Source organism: Moschus berezovskii, chromosome 3 (genome assembly GCF_049115385.1).
Source record: "Moschus berezovskii isolate FMDL1 chromosome 3, NW_MosBer_1.0, whole genome shotgun sequence".
Classification (NCBI taxonomy): Eukaryota; Metazoa; Chordata; class Mammalia; order Artiodactyla; family Moschidae; genus Moschus; species Moschus berezovskii.
Genome location: NC_142462.1, coordinates 55080912 through 55099831, shown reverse-complemented (window position 1 = coordinate 55099831; position 18920 = coordinate 55080912). Strand labels below are relative to the sequence as shown.

The window sequence follows — 18920 nt, the reverse complement described above, 5'->3', positions numbered from 1 at the left end:
TTTGTCCATGTAGACTAGAGGCCACTTTGGACTTGAGATACTGTTTGGCAGCCAAGGTGAAAACAGTCCGCTGTTGGTGAATTAAATACACAATGAACAAAGACCCCACACCTGGATAAATGAGCTACTAAAGCAACTTCAGATACAACAAGGAATTAGACTTTACTGATGGTGTTCTAGACCTTGAAGCAGTCGGTCCAGGGGGAGAGGGTGCACCCCTGGTTTAATATCTTAGCCTAACCAGAATCAATGTCAGGCCAGGGGAAACTCCATGTTGAAGTAGGGGGGCTCTGGTGCAGCTTACCTTTCTCACCAGATTCCTTCCCATTGCCAAGCCTGCTAGTTACGGGTTTTTTTTTTTTTTTTTACTAAGAAGGGAGGCAGCCTAGTATTTTTCAATTTGCTGAAAAATCACATGGTGAGTTAATGCTAGAGCTTGCAGTACTCCATATGTGTGGCTGGTCAGAGATGGGCCTCCCAGGTATGAACCTTTTGTTATTTTGAAAACACTTTGACTCAAAGCTGGATGTACTGGGGTTGGCCTTAGTGGGCTGGTGCAATACCACAGACTAAGCTAGGAACAAGTGGGATACCAGCGCATGGGTATTCACAGCCCTTTCCCAGGGACAGGGGAAATAGGCCATCATCAGGCTTAGGGAAAGGAGTTGAGAATGTTCAACTCAATCTCTAAAGGCACTCAACCCACAATGAGGGTAGCAGCTGGGAGCCGTATGTAGAGGGAAAGGGGTGTTTAAATCCAGGCTCTCCCCTCAGAGTTTCTCAAACCCAGTTAACCCTTTGGCTTTTATGAAAATAAAGCTGATCACTTTCAGAGACAGCCAGTACATGTGATGCAGCAAGAATAGAGGTACTAAACCTGAAGCCAGTTCTTCACAGTTATTATTAGCATCCACATCCCTCATCACCATGATTTTATTCTGTTATTTATATGACAGGAAAAGTTACCAAACAGACTGATCATGGGAGTGATCAAACACACCATTCCTGGCTAAGAAGGCAGCCATGTTCATAGTCTCCAAGGAGAAAAGTGTCCTCAAGGCATTGCTCATCCAGACTTTGCCGTGTTTTGACCACACCATCCTTTGGCCACGTGTGATTGGACAGAGGAGGATGCTTGGCCCAGGACCTCCATACATGGACTGACTGGTATTGTCAGATGTGGTCCAGCTGGATCAAAGATCATTCAAGTTAGATCTTTCTCTCTTCGGGAGTTGATTTTGGAAATGAAGAGAAAACGAGCCAGCTGGTAGCGGGACAAGAATCATGGAGATACACTTAGAAGAGGGGTGTGAAGATTGTCATCGCTGAGTCATCCTGATGCTGGAAATCCAGGACCAACGGTTCTGAACCCAAATGCCTGCACACGGGCTGGCAGCTACCCTCACAGGTGGGTACCATATTGTGTTCAAGGTGGAGGATGTACCTTTTGTTGTAACTGAAGGTAAATGTTGTTACAACAGTGCACCTCAGACAGAATGTTGAGAGAAGTGCTTCAACATGTAGAATGGGAGACTCCCAAATGGGCACATTGTATGGGAGAGGTGTGAGAGGCAGAGCGTACTGAAAGCACGGGCAAAGGAATCTCGAGTTTCCTAGGGTGTGAGCAAACGGTTTTGTGAGTACAGAGGAGAGCACAGTTGGGGCCATAGCAGTTATCCTCAAATGAAAACACAGGCTTGAAGAGTAATGAAGTGAATGATATAAGTGGGGATGTAATTTAATCCCTTTGAAGCCTTGCCAAAAATTCTAGTGTTTGAATGTGCACCGTGGAATTAGTCAGGACCCTTTTGGTTTTAAGTGACAAAGACTGAACTCAAATTAACTTACAAGGGAATTCGTGGCTCATATAATTAAAAAGTCTAAAGGATGGAACTGACTTTGGTCCTGACTGGATCCAAATGTGCAGTATCATTGGAAATTAGGGGCTTCCCTGGTAGCTCAGTCAGTAAAGAATCTGCCTGCAATGCAGGAGACCCAGGTTCAGTCACTGGGTTGGGAAGATCCCCTGGAGAAGGAAATGGAAACCCACTCCAGTATTCTTGCCTGGAAAATCCCAAGGACAGAAGAGCCGGGCAGGCTACAGTCCATGGGGTCGCAAGAATCGGACATGACTTAGTGACTAAACCATTGGAAATTAGTATCTATCTCTTACTCTTGCTTTCCTCCGATAGGCTTTATTCTTTGGTTGGCAGCAACTCCCACACTTGACATGATGGCAAGCACTGGCTTCATGTTTCATGCTTACCTCCCCCCAGCTGAGCAGCCTCAGCAGAATAAGAGTAATTCCCTAGCAATACAGCCCAAATTCCAGGGATAGTTCTTATTGGTCCACCTTGGGACATGTATCCATCCCTGAACCAATCACTGAGGCCAGGGAAAAGCAGCAATTTAATTGGCCTGGCCTGAGTCCTGTGCTGCAGCTTTGGATCTAGGGCAAGATGTCAGTACTACCAGAAGAAAGGGCTTAAATTAACAATAGAAAAATGGTTGTCCCTGGAGACGTGTTGAATAGGCAGTCACACCAGATATCCACCCCGGCCCCAAACAAAGTAGTTGACTATGATCTCTCTGAGGTAATGATCCTTGAACTCCTGACAGGAACGTTCTTGAATGCTGAATGACTTTCTGATTCCAGTATCCATGAAAACTAACTATAATTCAATGGCAGATTTATCTATCAGGGTTCTTATTAACAAACAACTAACTCACTCTCCACGGGGTCGCAAAGAGTCGGACACGACTGAGCGACTGAACGGAACGGAACGGAACTCACTCTAGTATTCTTACCTGGAAAATCCCATGGACGAAGGAGCCCGGTGGGCAAAGAGTTGGACATATCCCAGCAACTGAACAACAACAACAACTCACTCTACTGTGTTTAAACAGAAGAACAACGTATGAGAGGCTATTAGTGGCTCACAGACTCTCTGGCGGAGTTAGAGAAGGGGGCTTGACGCTCTGTAGCCATAAACCCTGGTCCAGTCACAGAGTTGATCCCACTGCCTCTGGCTCCTGTTACTGGGAGTATCTCTGCCCTGCCGCCTCTGGGGGCTCCACACTCCTTGCCATGCTCCTTCCCCATCACAGAGATGCAGTCCTGTGTGGCAGCTGCTCCCTTGCTTTTTACTCCTCTATTTAAGTTTCAAGTTGCTGCATCCAACCGGCAGAGCCCAGGTCGCATGTCTGTGTCTGAGCTGCAGAAGTAATTTGGGAAACTGAGCTCTGATCTCCATCCCAGTGAGGCAGTGGCCCTACCATGGCCTATTTCCGTAGCTTAGGAAGGCTATTCAAACGATGCTGGGCTGGCACCAATATGACCCCCATCCACTACACCACACTCCAAATAGTCAGGTCTTCTGCATCTTCTGGGTTCTGGAGAGATCACACGATGGGGCTAATGCTCTTTATTTCCATAAGTGGCTTCCTAGTAGATCTGTGAGTATCTGATTTTTGTGACCAATGGAACCCAGTTAACATGGGTAATTTGGTGATGTAATTTAGACAAAATTTAGCTTAGGGATAAGTGTTTCCTTGCCAGCAAGACTGGATTGCCAGAGCTTATGGTTTCTTCATCAAAAAGAAAGCCTTCGGTGGGTCTCTTGATGGTCCCTGTAAAACATGGCCTCATGGAGCCCTCCCAGGAGTGCCAGCCCACAGACATTTAATAGGCCTTTTCACAGAGCTCTACAAGTGCCACCCTGGGCTACTGTTTAACCACAGACCACCCAGCCATTGACAAGAAGCTGAGTTGCCAGGCAAGGGTCTTCTTGGCCTGATAAATTCCCCCTGGAGTCTAGAATCCTATAGCAGCACTTGCCAGGAAATTGGATTATCTGACCTCCCTCCTGTGCCCTCCCTTGCCTGATCAGGAGCTGGAGTCATTCAATTAAGAGAGAGTTTCTGAGCATTAACTATGTCCCAGGCATTGTACTAACACTGGACATACTCTGCCCCCAGGGAGCCTTCAGACAAGTAAATTAGCCAAAGCTCAAATGGCGCGAAGGGAAGCAAGGAAGGGGATGAAAATGTTCAAGTGCCGTTATTCAGAAAGAGATGCTTAGTTTTCATTTTTAAGCAGACTTATTGATCAGAGTGGTGATGGAAGCCAAGGTCTTTGACCTAATGTAGAAGCATAGTCATTATATTTTCCCAACACGTGATCTAACAAAGAAATGTCTGGAATTGGTGAATTCACTTATGTAAAAGTCTTCTAAAGGTAACGCCATTAAATACATTTAGATTTAATAGATGAAAAGAATTAAACCAGAATAAATAATGACCACATCAGAAAATCTAGCCGCTGCAGTCAATTGAATATATATAACTGACTGTAGTAGGAAGTCTGGTCTTTGGCTCCTGGGAACGCGTGGAATTCCTCTCAGAATACTGACATATTCCACAAAGCAAAATATGGTCTTTGACAGCTAGGGAAAAGAAGTCGTTTCTGCTCTAGACCCAGAATACTCTCTTCACTAGACCACAGGCCTCATCGTTTCCACGGGGGCGGCAGGTGCCCTCAGAGATCACTAGGTGTCGCTGTGAACCTGTGAGTACGCGGCCTCACGCTGCGGGCACATTTCAGCTGGGTCTGTTTTCAATCAACACGTTGTCAGTTTTTCTACCCGAGGCCCCAGGGGTGTGCTAGGAATTTTTATTTCCTGAGAAATCCTGTGATTCAGCTGCCCTTTGTTGGCCCTGCACGAGAGAATGAAGGCTGTGCTTGCTCTACCAGCTCCCCAGGCAGGGGGCTCCCAGGCAAGGGTCTTCAGGCCACCAGCCACCTCTCTCCTCTCTCTCTGCTCTTCATCGTTTGCTTCAGCCCTCTTGTCCCCTCCCTTTTTGCCTCTTCACTTGCCTTTTTATCTTTCTCACCTGGTGCTCAGTGACACTAATGAGCCCTCAGTTGCTCCATGGGAAGGACCCCATCCTGGAAGAATGGTCCAAGCCCTGGTGAATTTAAAGACATCCCAACAAGTTCCAGCATCAACTAGCTTGTACATTCTGTCCTCACCTTCCCCTTCTGATTCTACACTCAGCCTTGCCCCTTCTTCTAAAGCAACCCCAAGATTAAGGCAGTGTTGGGGTGGGAGCAACAGGAGGCTAAGCGGAATTCCAGACCCTGGTCCAGCATGAAGGCTCTTAGAAGCCACACCTACTTTCAGACCCCACCTGCCTCTGCCACTTTCTAGCTCTGAAACCTCTGGGAGGTAACTCACCCTTTCTAATCCTCAATTTTTCGTAGGTAAGTGAGAGAGTACCTCCAGATGCATTATATTAAAAAACATTATAAATACAAAGGACTCCATGAGATGTTGCACATTATAAGCATTCTATAAATGCAAAGTGATTTTAATTATTATTATACGGACACTTAGACACATCAGCATACACTCAAACAGATATTCTCTGGAACCTGTGGCAAGATGGTGTGTTAAGGGAACAAAATCCAGGGGTATTTATTCAGAGATCCTAACCCTCTCTGTACTTAAGTCAATAGTGATAAAGTTGTTCTGAGTCCAGCTGGGAGATGTCTTCATCAATAACCATAGTTTGCTTGGCAAAATGCCCTGATCACTGTCCTGTGGTCTTCAGGGAAAAGGACACTCAGGGTGGAGTTGGCCACTCCATCCTTCAGGTTTGGTAGGGCTGTCCTGGTTTCCAGCAACCACACTGCTGTTGTGGGTTTTTGTGGGTGGCCACAGGGCAGGATCCTGACTGTGGGAGCCCTGTGGCTGCTCTCTGCAGGGCCTGCGGCCTCATACTCTGAAAAGCTTGGGGGAAGTTGTAAAAAGAACCCAGTGTATTGGAGGTGGTTTCTGGACCACTCAGAGGAAGCCAAGTGGCAAAAAGAGCCGCTGCTGACCAACATGTATAACTGATGCCCCACATACATAACTGCTGCCCCTTTACCTTGGGGAGAAGGAGTCTGTTTCTGAGTGAACCAGATCTTGATTTAACGTCTTTGGAAAGCACTTGAATACCCATAACCAAGATGAGACTGCTTTTGTTGAGCAGCTGACTGGTAGGGAATGTGTGTAGAGCCGAGCAAAGAATAGACCATGCCTTTCACACAGCCCAAAGCTGCATGCGTTGGGCTTGCAGTGCTACAGGAGGCCAGTGGCTATTTCAGATCCCAGTTCAAGCCAGATGGGAGAGGATGCTCTCAGAGCATGTCTGCTGGTCCAGAAGCTGGTAGTGATGCTGCCTGTGTGAGGGTTGATTTCTGCAGCTTGGGCTTTCAGGGAAGAAGAAGCCTTAGGCTTTCAGGGAGGAGATACTTAATCAGAGAATCTGTCTGAGGGTTCAGTTATCTGACACCTTTCCACACCAGAACACAAATCAAAGGACATAACTGAACCCTTCAGTATAGGCTCCAAGGAGGCACACGCAGGTTGGTGTCCTGGCTCTCTGACCTCTGGGCAAGGTTCCTTATCTCTCCACCCCTCAGCTTTCTCATTAAAATGCAGCTAACAAGGCTATCCTCAGAGTGCTATGAGGATTTGGAGTTCATGTGACTAGTGTACCCAGCCCATGTTAGACACACAGTTGCAATCTGGAGGTTTGTTCAGACCTGTCTGCAGGCTGCTTAGGTGCAGAGGAAGCTCAGTGAGGTCAGCCAGCACTCCAGACCATGGGCTACCTCCTCATGCCAGACCTTGACAGTGTCTGGGAAGGGCTGACACTATCACATCCTGGGCCAAAGGATGAAATAAAATATTTTAAAACATTTGTCTATTTCAAAAGTTTGTGACAGCCTAGTGGATTGCTGGTGAGAATGTAAAATAGTGCAGACTTTGAAAAAGAGTGTCGTGGATTCTCAGAAAGATCAACATAGAAATATCACATGACCTAGCATTTCCACTCCTAGGTATGTAACCAAGAGAAATTACAGAGCGTGTCCATATAAGAACTTGTACACTAACATCCAGTGCACATTATTCATAATAGCCACACGGTGGAAATAACCCAAATATCCATCAGTTGATAAATAGATAAATAAAATGTGGTATACTCTTGCAACAGAACGTTATTCAGCCATAAAAAGGAATAAAGCCCTGATATCTGCTACAACATAGATAATTCTTGAAAACTTGCGAAGTGAAATAAGCCAGATAATACAAAAGGACATATATGATATGTTTTCTATTCATATGAAATAGCCATAGAGACAGACAGTAGGTTAGTGGTTTGAGGAGTTAGATAGTGGTGATGGTTTCACAATTCTGTGAATATACTTGAAAACCACTGAATTTATTGGTATGTGAATCAAATCACAAAACCAATAAAATTGTTACCAAAGAAAAAAGACAGCTTTGCATATCATTTGGAGGGTGCTGTGACTGTGGAAGAACAGATGAGATGGGCAGCACAGGGAATGGAGGAGCTCTTGTGTGCCTCATCTATAAATCAGATTAACCAGCTTCCCTCCCTCAGCCACAGATTGTTTCTGGACCCTGAAGGAATCACAAGGCTTCTGAGTGCACTGGGGCCCCACATGGGCAGTGGATGCTCTCGTCTAAGCACTGGGCCTGCCTCACTTAGCAGGCACCACACAGGAAAACTGCGAAGCTCACAAGCATGCTTAACACTTTCAAGAATCATGTTCTCCCAGCCCCAAAACAGGACTGATAATTATGGTTCACACTCACAGGAATGGTAGGAGATACCACTTTAAGTAGTGACTGTCTCCAGAAATTCCCATCTTGAGGCTCCAGTTTTCCAAGACACACTCACCTCCCTATTTCCTTCTAAACTGATTTGCTAAGAATTTAGACTCTTTTGGAAGTCACAGGCCAGTTTTTTGTTTTTTTTTTAATAACTCAGGTCTCCTGGTAAAAGGCTTTTAATCAGAACTGTACTTTTTTAGATTGTGAGCTAATCTAATGCATGGCATGGATGAATAAGGCACCTGTGACCTTTTCCACAGCAGGGCAGTGAGTTCAGATCGAGAAAACGCCATCCAAGTCTGTTTGCTCTGCTTCTGTGAAGCCTGTTTGGAATCTTGACAGGATTCAGTTCAATGCATAGAAACACTGAGGGCTTCTCTCTCACAGTGTGCTCGTGTGTGCATGCGTGCACACACACACACACACCCCCACACCACCACCACCACCACCACCATCCCCACCACCACCATCACCACCACCATCGCCGCCACCACCACCACCCCCACCATCACCACCACCACCACCACCACCATCCCCACCACCATCCCCACCACCACCATCACCACCATCACCACCACCATCGCCACCACCCCCCCCACCATCACCACCACCATCACTCCAGACAGCAATAACAGTGGATTTCACAGCCTGGTCAGGGGACAGTTGCATTCAGGAAGCATTGTTTGGTGTTATGTGAAATAACTGTATTTGGAAGCTTCCACTGAGGGAGTGGCTAGACCCTGAAGGGGAGCCTTTATTTAAGATGGGAATTGGACCAGGAGAACTCAGGGCTTCTTTTGTAGCTGAAGTACTCCTTCTAAAAGGTTCTTCAAGGTTTCCATGTGCCCACCACCCTGAACCAAGCCACTGCCATCTCATACCTGGATTAATCCAAAAGCCACCTCATTGGCCTCTCTACTTCCACCCCTGCTCCCTGCCTCCCTCAAGTGAATTCTCAAATCAGCACTCTGAGAGATGATTTAAAACAGAAAATATGTTGCACCCCTAACCCTGCCATGTCTCCTCATCACATTCAGAGCAAAAGCCAAAGTCTTTACCGTGGTTTACAAGGCCCTACGTGATGAGCCTCTCCTCCCTCACTGCCTCATCATACACTCCACAGACTACACATATCCAACCCTACCCCCAGATACGCGCCCACTTTCCCACAGACACCTGTGTAAAGGCGTTTCCTCTGCTCTTCGTGTTCGTCACTGTTCCTCCAGCTAATCCTCAACCTGGTTTTCCCTTTGCACTCTCTGCCTGGGGTCTCTTACCAGTTAACCTGCACAACTCTTTGCCCGCTTCCACTACTTGCCTCTCATCTAACCATGGGGCCTTCCTTGACCACACTATTTAAAGCAGCCATGCCCACCCTTCATAACCCTGACCTTGTTCATAGTTCTCAATAGCTTTTACCACCATTAAAATATCATATATTTATACATAAAGAATATATATACTTATGTGTATACGTATGAGATATGCATACATGTGATATATATATATATATGTACATGTGTATGACCTGTTTATCATTTCTATGGAAATAAGCAAAGGCTAACTATATGAGAAAAGCAAAGCATATTTATTTGTACCTTACTATAGTAAGCAAGTCAGCCACCATCACTCTTGTTTTGGCAGAGACTCAAAGGCGGGCAGAGGAATGGGAAAGCTTTGTAGTGGAACAAAGGGAAGGCTCGGGGTGCTCTGATTGAAGGCTGGCAGCCTGGAGAAGTTGTCGGTGGGCTCACTGGAGGGAGTACATCCTATGGTGTACATTTAGTTTTCTCTGGCTAGTCCTAAGTTAAAAGTGGAGATAAAAATTAGGGAAGCTCACTGTTATTAATCAAGTCCTGGCCATTTGGGGCTGATTGTTACAGAAGTTATTGTTTAGCTTCCTGGATTGTTACTAGAAACAGCCATTCAGCTCCCTGCAAGTCTGACTTATGGCAGGCTGGCTTCCCGGGCTGTTTATTGTAGATAAGGGGGTTGGTTTCCTGGGCAGGTTGCTGCAGGTTGTGTGGGCCCAAGTTCTGTTTTTATATATGGTTGGGCCGTCGTCCATATGAACATTCAGTCTCTCATCCCTCACTGGAATGTAAACACTAGGAACATTGTTTTATCTACTGCTGTCTTCCCGGAGCCTAGAACAGTGCCCTGGGACCTAATCGGCAGTCAGTAACTGTTTGTTGATCACCATCACGTTTGTGTAAACCTAGTTAGAGAAGTGGTACTCTGCTACATGACTCAGGTCGGAAACCAGCTGCCACCTTGCTTAATTCTATCCATTTCTACAAATGCTTGTCGAATACTTGCCACGCCTCCAGAAGGCTCTATATTGGCTGTGGTTATCCACCCCAGGTGACCCAGGATGAGCACGGGCTGAAAATTGATTGACAGCCAAGACTGTGAATGCTTCAGCCTTTGCTCAACACGCTCTTTTCCCCACTGTGGACTCACAGCTAGCTCTAAGAGTCCTTCAGCGTCCAGGTCGCCCCTCACACTTTGAGAGACTGCTGTGGCCCCATCTGCTTTCTCCCACACCCACGACCCACGAAACTCATTTATTTCACATGCAGTGCCTGCAGGGTGGGGTGGCTGCTGTCTTTTCAAAGAGCTGGTTATCGTCTCAGTTGGATCATTCCTTTGAGCAGGAGCCACATCTCACCTCCCATACACATAGTGGGGTCTCGGTGATCTGAGTCTGCCCCCCATTCCCCACCCCATCCTGTGACTGACCTTTTCTCTGGCCTCAGGATACATCCATCCTCCTCGTAAGGAAGTCACACCTGACTCAGAGCTGCCATCCAGAGGTTACAAGCAGTACGCTGTTCAGATAACCCAAGACTGGGCCCCTCCTTGGGCATTGCAAGTATTTTCTAATAAAGGCTCTCTATTGAATTTGGTTTTTTGGCCAAGCTGAGCAACATGCAGGATTTTAGTTTCCTGACCAGGGATTGAACCTGTGTCCCCTGCATTGGGAATGTGAAGTCTTAACCACTAGGCCACCAGACAAGTCCCCACATTAATTTTTTTTTAATATTTAAGTGATTCTGAAATATATCTTCTTCCAAAAAGGAAATTCCAGACTTGGGTTAATTTATCTTTCAAATAGAACACTCAAGGAACCAAGAAACAGACCAGGATGAGAGTGCAAATAGAATCTTTGAGGATGGGTCACAGCAGGCAAAGCGTAAGCTCCGCAAGGGCAGGGCCCTGGGGCTGCTGTGTTGACGAGTCAACACCTGGCACACAGTATTTGCTCCGAAAACATTTACTTAATGAATGGTAGGTGTAAACACACACACGTTAAGTTTGAAATGAGAAATGCCAAGTTTCAATAGCCATCATTTTCTAGATTCACTCATTTAGTTGCTTTTTCTCAGCCATTACAAAACACATTACACAAAAAGGCAAACAATAGATCTGTAGACGTGAAGTGAAGTCGTTCAGTCGTGTCCGACTCTTTGCAACCCCATCGACTGTACCCTACCAGGCTTCTCCTTCCATGGGATTTTTACAGGCAAGAATACCGGAGTGGGTTGCCATTTCCTTCTCCCTACAGACGTGAGAGAGGGCTATAAGGAGTGTAGGCATCATTGCCCAGTTTCTCTTCACACATGCTCTGAACAAAAGGGGACACCAACGCAGACCCCGCTTCCTACTGAGCACGAAGGAAAGCTCCAACTTCACAGTTCACCATGGACTTCCACATCCCTCAGTGGATCCCTCTCTGGCCTGATCTCTGAACGTGTTTGCTTTAATTTTTAATGACTCAGAATCAGGCAAGTCAACATTAGGTACAATAAATTTATATGTGATTAAGTCCTTGGGAGAGAAATGTGAGAGAACTTTTACATGGTTTCCCAATGGTCCCTGGCTTGATTTTACTCAGATAATTTATTTTTCAAATAATTTAAATGGTTTAAATGACCTAGCCCTGGACCTGAGACTTCTGATTGCCCCTAATCGAACAGTCCAATATGCAAAAGATAAAGGCAGTTTCTCTTGGAAGAAGTTTCCTGGTACCACGCCTGACCCATGTCTTGGGCTCCTCAGTGTTCACATCTTGGGGCTTGGAAGACAATCAACTCTTCCTGCCCATCACCAGGGAAAGAAATGACTCTTCAAGCAGACCCTGGGCTTCGAGAGGTCCCTCCCTGATCTCTCTTTCTGTACAAGAAGCACGATCCCCTCCTGCCCTGTCATCATGGGACAAGGGAGAACAGCTGTTCACCACCCTCCTTTTAATCATCCTTAATGGGCTTGTAAACAGTTATCAGGCACCCCCTTCAGCCTTTTCGGAGCTTCATTTACTTACATTGAGGCTGAGAGCTTCTGAGGAAGGCCTTTTACTCAGGGCTCCACAGACTTACCGAGTCTTAAATGGGTAATCAGCCACTTCACCCACTTTAACCTCCACAAATGAGCAGCTCTGCCTTCTTTGCAAAATTTAAACCTATTCAAGGGAGTTCCCTGGCAACCAACCCTTATTAATAAACCACACTTGCTCTAGGCCAGGACGGGGCATTTTCTAAATGTTTCTTTTTCTTGAGAAGTCACACCGATGACAGCAGGCACACAACAAACAGTGCAGCTGCTCCCTCCCAAGTTCTGCATTTGCAGGATGGATCCTGGCTGCCTCGTACAGGCCCACCTGGGCCTGGGGGAGTTCTCATCTGGTACCCCAACCAGGAAAGTGGGTACTGCTCCAATGGACTCTCACCTAGTCCTTTCTTGTGGTCACAGCAGCTAGGGAGCAGGACATGGAGTAAAGGTGAGGATTGCTCGGCCTCCACCAGGTGCACCCTGAAAATGTCCGTTTCCCGTTCCATCTCAGGGAGGCTTTATGTTCGGGTTTTTGCTTGTGCCCATGGTGAATGTCTCAACTGTATGAATGGCTAGGGCTTGCCGTTGTGTCTCTATTCTGAGTCCTATGGTCTCCCTCAAGAGGAGGTAGAGAAAGACCTGGGCAGGTAGGTTGCAGGGTTGATGTTTTAGCTTTGCAAAAAAGAGTGGCTTTATTTGAAGAGAAATTTTCACCAGGATGGCTAGAAAAGGACTGACAACACCAAGTGTTGACCAGGGAGGAAAGCAATCAGAGCCCTCCATCATTGCTGGCAGAAGTTTAAACTGGAGCCACTAACTTCAGACTTCTCAGATTCCAGCAATGACTCTGGCCATCCCACTCCTAGGAATAGGCTCAGAAGAAACAAGTGTTTGTGCTACCAAAAGATGTGGAAAAGGAGGTTCACTGTGCTGTAACCTAGAATAGTAAAAAAAAAAATACTGGGAGAAGCCACCTGAATGTGGGATGGATAAATGACATGTGGTAGATTCCCTCAGTGGGATAAGACATACAGTGAAGAGACCTGGATGGTTACACACAGACACGATGCTTAGTAGAAGGAGCCAGACACAAAGGAGTGTGTTCTGTGTAATCCCATTTATAGGAAATTCCAAAAAGGCAAAAGTAATTTATGACAATAAAGACTCGAATAGTGGTTGCCTCCAGCAGGAGTCTACATGGTATCAAGCTGAGTGCCTTAGATCTGTGTGTCTTATTGCTTTATCAGTTTTACCTTAATGAGAAAGAATTAAAGGTATCTAGTGTGTTTTATTCTTTCCAGATGAACAACTTATTATTTATTCATCCTTTTTTCCCCCACTGCTCTGCCTCTTTAGAAAGAGATTAGAGGTGACTTACAATGGTGTTGAACTGTATTTATCAGTGAAGAAATCTGGGAAACACCAAAATTAAGGCAGGAAAAAAAAGAGGTGGAACCAGATGGGAGGGTAGCCCTCAGAATTTAGGCAGCAGGTCTCCTGCACTTCCTACGGGCGAATAGAATGGAATGCGGCTTCCTAGAATCAATATGAAGAAGAAACACAAGTCCACATTCAAGTTAACAATCCAGCTGATCAGAGGCACAGATGATTGAGCAAAACCACTCCTGGGCCATCTCAGAAAAAGGCAACTCTGGGATCAAACCCATTTCTGTTTAAAGTTTGTCAAACATTCCTTCTGGGACCCTGGATCTGCTACATTTTATGCCTCCCACCCTGCCCTAGAAGAATGTAAGGTGAAGCAGCATCCAGACAGTCAAGTTCGCTTGCTCCATTGCCCAGTTCACTTCTCTGGGTGCCGTTTGGGGGATGCCCCTCTCATGAAGGCTGGGTTTCTGTTCTCTGGGGTGCTCAGCATGCTGTCTTGGCTCCTGGGCCCCAGGCCTGCATCCTCAGCCTGGCCTTTGCTGCTCAGACCATCTCTTTCCTTGTCTTTGCTCCTTGGTGGCCCGGTTCCTTCCCGAGGGACAGGTCTTCTTGGAGCAGCTCCCTGGGAGGTGGACTCTTTCCATTTTGACATTTGAGTTAAGGAGTCTTTCCACTTTCTGGCTCCAGTTTTTGAGTTGAATTCATATATTGCCCCAGTAACTAGGGGGAAAAAGAAATACACAGCCAATATATAAACAAAGGAATCCAAGTGCTTCTCTGCTCCCCCCTCTCCACTCAGCTCTCATCTCACCCCCCTTGGAAAGAAGGAAAACAGGCTTGTGAAAAACACAGACAAGCTTCACCAGCCTGCCCTTTCCAAGAGCTGAGCTGCGTGTCTCTGACCACACGGGTTGCAGATCTCAATGCTTCCCTAGAAAGAAAGGTTTAAAAGAGTCTCTTCCCCAGTGACTCAGATGGTAAGGAATCTGCCTGCAGTACAGGAGACCCGGGTTCTATGCCTGGATCAGGAAAATCCCCTAAGAAGGACAGGACATGGCAAGCCCCCCCAATATTCTTGCCTGGAGAATCCCATGGACAGAGGAGGCTGGTGGGCTACAGTCCATGGGGTTGCAAAGAGTCAGACATGACTGAGCGATTACCACTTTCACACTTTCACAAGGTCACCTCAATGGCAGGACTAGAGGCCACAGAAGTCCGGAACTTGATGGGAGCTTCGGATAAATTAGGTCCATTTTCTCATGGAGTTACCCATTACATTCTGATTTGTTTGTTTAAAAAGACCCCCTGAATCCCTGCTATAAGCAGGAACCCACCAAGTAAGAAAAGAAACTTTGATTTTTATTTACGTTATGTTAGCAGAGATTTATAGACACAGACCCACAAATCTGGCCCCTGTTGAGATGATGCAAGGGAGCAGTTTTATCATGTCGGTGCCAGCAGACGCTAATTGGTGTTTGTTCACATTAGTCCAGTTGGCTCATTTCTTCCTTTTTCCTTCTTTCAAAAACACAGACGCAGGAGAACAGCCTTGGCTCTTCCTGGCTTTTGCCCCAGAAGATCTCGTTTCCAGCGTGCCCCTGCTCCTGCAGCACGAGTGGCCTCTCAGGCAGAGGATCCCACCAGCACTTATGCTAATGTGGGCACATTATGGTAACAAGTACCTAATAATAGAGGGAAATTTAATTCCAGCAGCAGCAGGAGCCTCCCCTGGAGAGGAGCCATCCTCCTTCCGAGGAGGACCGAGCTGAGCCGCTGAGCCGTTCACATGTGAGGGTGGCAGGAAGCCAACACACTTGCCTCCCGAATTTGGTTTCCTTCCCTTTATTCACGTCTATAATTGAGCCTTTGTAAGTGAAGGGATGTGTGTAAAGGAGCTAAATTTGGAGCTGATTTCATGGGGGTGATGAGAGCTCTGGAGGCCAGCTTTACCTTATGTTCATCTTGCCGACCAAGAAGAAATTCTTGGCCCTGATCAAGTGAAAAAAGAAGCCAAGCTTGCCATTTCTCCATGTCTCTCATTACCAACAGGATGGTGTTAGAAGCATTCAGAAAGGATGGGAGGAGTGGGGATGAGGGTGAGGAGAGATGGAGTCCCAGTAAGCAGAAAAAAAAAAAAAGTGGGTTATTGAATTCACAAATTCCCTGAGTTGGTTTGTGATTCAGGAAAAGGAGGCTAGACAGAGGCATGGTCCTTGAGGGGGAGGCTCTAGGTAGAAACCTTCTGAGGCCTCACATGTGATCATGTGCTTGAACGTCAGCCAGCTCTGCTTTGCACTGATCTCGTGTTATAGAGAAGCCTGGAAGGGTCAGCATAATGTAGGCACCACAGCCAACTGGATTGACAGACTTGAGTGAAGAGCAGGACATCGAATAGCGTCCTCCATGACTATCAGCCTGGATATGAAGAGCCCACTGATAGGCGGCACTGCCATGTAATTACCTGGGTCTGTGGCTTCTCCATCAAAGGCTGTGTTCATCTGGATTGTTTCCTAAGGAAAAGAGACAGTTTCAAGCACAACTCTACACTCCTCCTCCCAGGCGAGGCTGCTCTTCCTTACAGCCCAGATTCCTCACCCAGGGCCCATGTGACATTTATTTATTCCATAGGTGCTGTGCTAGGTGCAGGGGACACAGCGGTGGAGAGGCAGGGGTGGTTACTGCTTTCTGTCACACAGGAGCCGTTTACAAAGAAGCATTGCAATATACAGTGATAAAGACTATGATGAGGGAATATAGGATACTATGGGGTCGTGGGGCAGGGGGTGGGAAGAAGCCATTTAATGCAGACTTGGTAGGGAAAACCACTAGACCATTCAGATATGACCTCAATCAAATCCCTTATGATTATACAGTGGAAGTGAGAAATAGATTTAAGGGACTAGATCTGATAGATAGAGTGCCTGATGAACTCTGGACGGAGGTTCGTGACATTGTACAGGAGACAGGGACCAAGACCATCCCCATGGAAAAGAAATGCAAAAGAGCGAAATGGCTGTCTGAGGAGGCCTTACAAATAGCTGTGAAAAGAAGAGAAGCGAAAAGCAAAGGAGAAAAGGAAAGATATAAGCATCTGAATGCAGAGTTCCAAAGAATAGCAAGGAGAGATAAGAAAGACTTCCTCAGTGATCAATGCAAAGAAATAGAGGAAAACAACAGAATAGGAAAAACAAGAGACCTCTTCAAGAAAATTAGAGATTCCAAGGGAACATTTCATGCAAAGATGGGCTCGATAAAGGACAGAAATGGTATGGACCTAACAGCAGCAGAAGATATTAAGAAGAGGTGGCAAGAATACACAGAAGAACTGTACAAAAAAGATCTTCACGACCAAGATAGTCACTATAACGTGATCACTGACCTAGAGCCAGACATCTTGGAATGTGAAGTCAGGTGGGCCTTAGAAAGCATCACTACTAACAAAGCTAGTGGAGGTGATGGAATTCCAGTTGAGCTATTACAAGTCTTGAAAGATGATGCTGTGAAAGTGCTGCACTCAATATGCCAGCAGATTTGGAAAACTCAGCAGTGGCCACAGGACTGGAAGAGGTCAGTCTTCATTCCAATCCCAAAGAAAGGCAATGCCAAAGAATGCTCAAACTACCGGACAATTGCCCTCATCTCACACGCTAGCAAAGTCATGCTCAAAATTCTCCAAGCCAGGCTTCAGCAATATGTAAACCATGAACTCCCAGATGTTCAAGCAGGTTTTAGAAAAGGCAGAGGCACCAGAGATCAAATTGCCAACATCCGCTGGATCATGGAGAAAGCAAGAGAGTTTCAGAAAAACATCTATTTCTGCTTCATTGACTATGCCAAAGCCTTTGACTGTGTGGATCACAATAAACTGTGGAACATTCTGAAAGAGATGGGAATCCCAGACCACCTGACCTGCCTCTTGAGAAACCTGTACGCAGGTCAGGAAGCAACAGTTAGAACTGGACATGGAACAACAGACTGGTTCCAAATAGGGAAAGGTGTACGTCAAGGTTGTATATTGTCACCTTGCTTATTTAACTTATATGCAGAGTACATCATGAGGAACGCTGGGCTGGAAGAAGCACAAGCTGGAATCAAGATTGCTGGGAGAAATATCAATAACCTCAGATATGCAGATGACACTACCCTTATGGCAGAAAGTGAAGAGGAACTCAAAAGCCTCTTGATGAAAGTGAAAGAGGAGAGTGAAAATGTTGGTTTGAAGCTCAACATTCAGAAAACAAAGATCATGGCATCTGGTCCCATCACTTCATGGGAAATAGATGGAAAAACAGTGGAAACAGTGTCAGACTTTGTTTTTTTGGGCTCCAAAATCACTGCAGATGCTGATTGCAGCCATGAAATTAAAAGACGCTTGCTCCTTGGAAGGAAAGTTATGACCAACCTTGATAGTATATTAAAAGGCAGAGACATTACTTTGCCAACCAAGGTCCGTCTAGTCAAGGCAATGGTTTTTCCCGTGGTCATGTATGGATGTGAGAGTTGGACTGTGAAGAAGGCTGATCGCCGAAGAATCGATGCTTTTGAACTGTGGTGTTGGAGAAGACTCTTGAGAGTCCCTTATACTGCAAGGAGATCCAACCAGTCCATTCTAAAGGAGATCAATCCTGGATGTTCATTGGAGGGACTGATGCTAAAGCTGAAACTCCAATACTTTGGCCACCTCATGTGACGAGTTGACTCACTGGAAAAGACTCTGATGCTGGGAAAGGTTGGGGGCGGGAGGAGAAGGGGACGACGGAGAATGAGATGGCTGGATGGCATCACCGACTCTGTGGACATGAGTTTGAGTGAACTCCGGGAGTTGGTGATGGACAGGGAGGCCTGGCGTGCTGTGATTCATGGGGTCGCGGAGAGTCGGACACGACTGAGCGACTGAACTGAACTGAACTGAGGGTAGGAAAGCATCCTGAGTAAATTCTATCTAAGCTGCGCAGAAATGGCATGCAACACTGGCCAAGGTCGACATCATCCAAGATCTGCCAGGCAGATGTTATATGCAGGACAGGCACAGAGCCGAGGCCAGTGCGACGTTGCATCTGGGGCTGGCCTGCCTCACCTAAGCCTGGGGCTCCAGGCCTTTTTCTTCCCCAGATCTGTACTCTGTGCTGCCCCACCAGGATCTGACCTCTGCCCCATAGAGACACCCCCACCCCTCACATAGTGCACTTCCATGATGCCATTCTTCAGCAGGCTCATGAGGATGGTGTTTGGAGTTCAGTGGGCCTTCCACCCCCATTTTCATCACATAAGCGATTACCTACTCACTAGCCCACAACTCCCTGCTGTGAAAAGAGAAGGAATGACGATTGTATGGCTTTCATCCATTTGATCAGCTCAGAAGCTTCACTTTTTACAGTCTTGGGAATTGATTTATTTAATCGATGAATTTCATTGTACATAGTTCTCAGTCTCTGTGTGGCATCACAATAAGATCCAGGAGACAGGGGATCACCTCTTCCTTCTGTTTGTACACAGACTGGTACTTATAAGCAC

The 18920-nt window shown here is 46.4% G+C and overlaps 1 protein-coding gene and 1 long non-coding RNA gene across 2 annotated transcripts in view; one reads left to right on the top strand and one right to left on the bottom strand.

Moving 5' to 3' along the window:
• Positions 1–1104: 1104 nt before the first annotated feature.
• The window catches only part of LOC129552386 (uncharacterized), a 44087-nt gene continuing 26271 nt past the window's right edge, over positions 1105–18920 (top strand). Inside the window, exon 1 of the long non-coding RNA XR_008685232.2 lies at positions 1105–1408. This is a non-coding gene — a long non-coding RNA (uncharacterized LOC129552386). The remainder of the gene's footprint in view (positions 1409–18920) is intronic.
• Positions 10706–18920, bottom strand: part of CDHR3 (cadherin related family member 3) — a 77544-nt gene continuing 69329 nt past the window's right edge. The window contains exons 18-19 of the mRNA XM_055420758.2: positions 15868–15916; positions 10706–14126 (exon numbers count right to left, since the gene is read on the bottom strand). Coding sequence (XP_055276733.2) covers positions 13822–14126; positions 15868–15916 — 354 coding nt within the window. The 3' untranslated portion in view covers positions 10706–13821. The remainder of the gene's footprint in view (positions 14127–15867; positions 15917–18920) is intronic.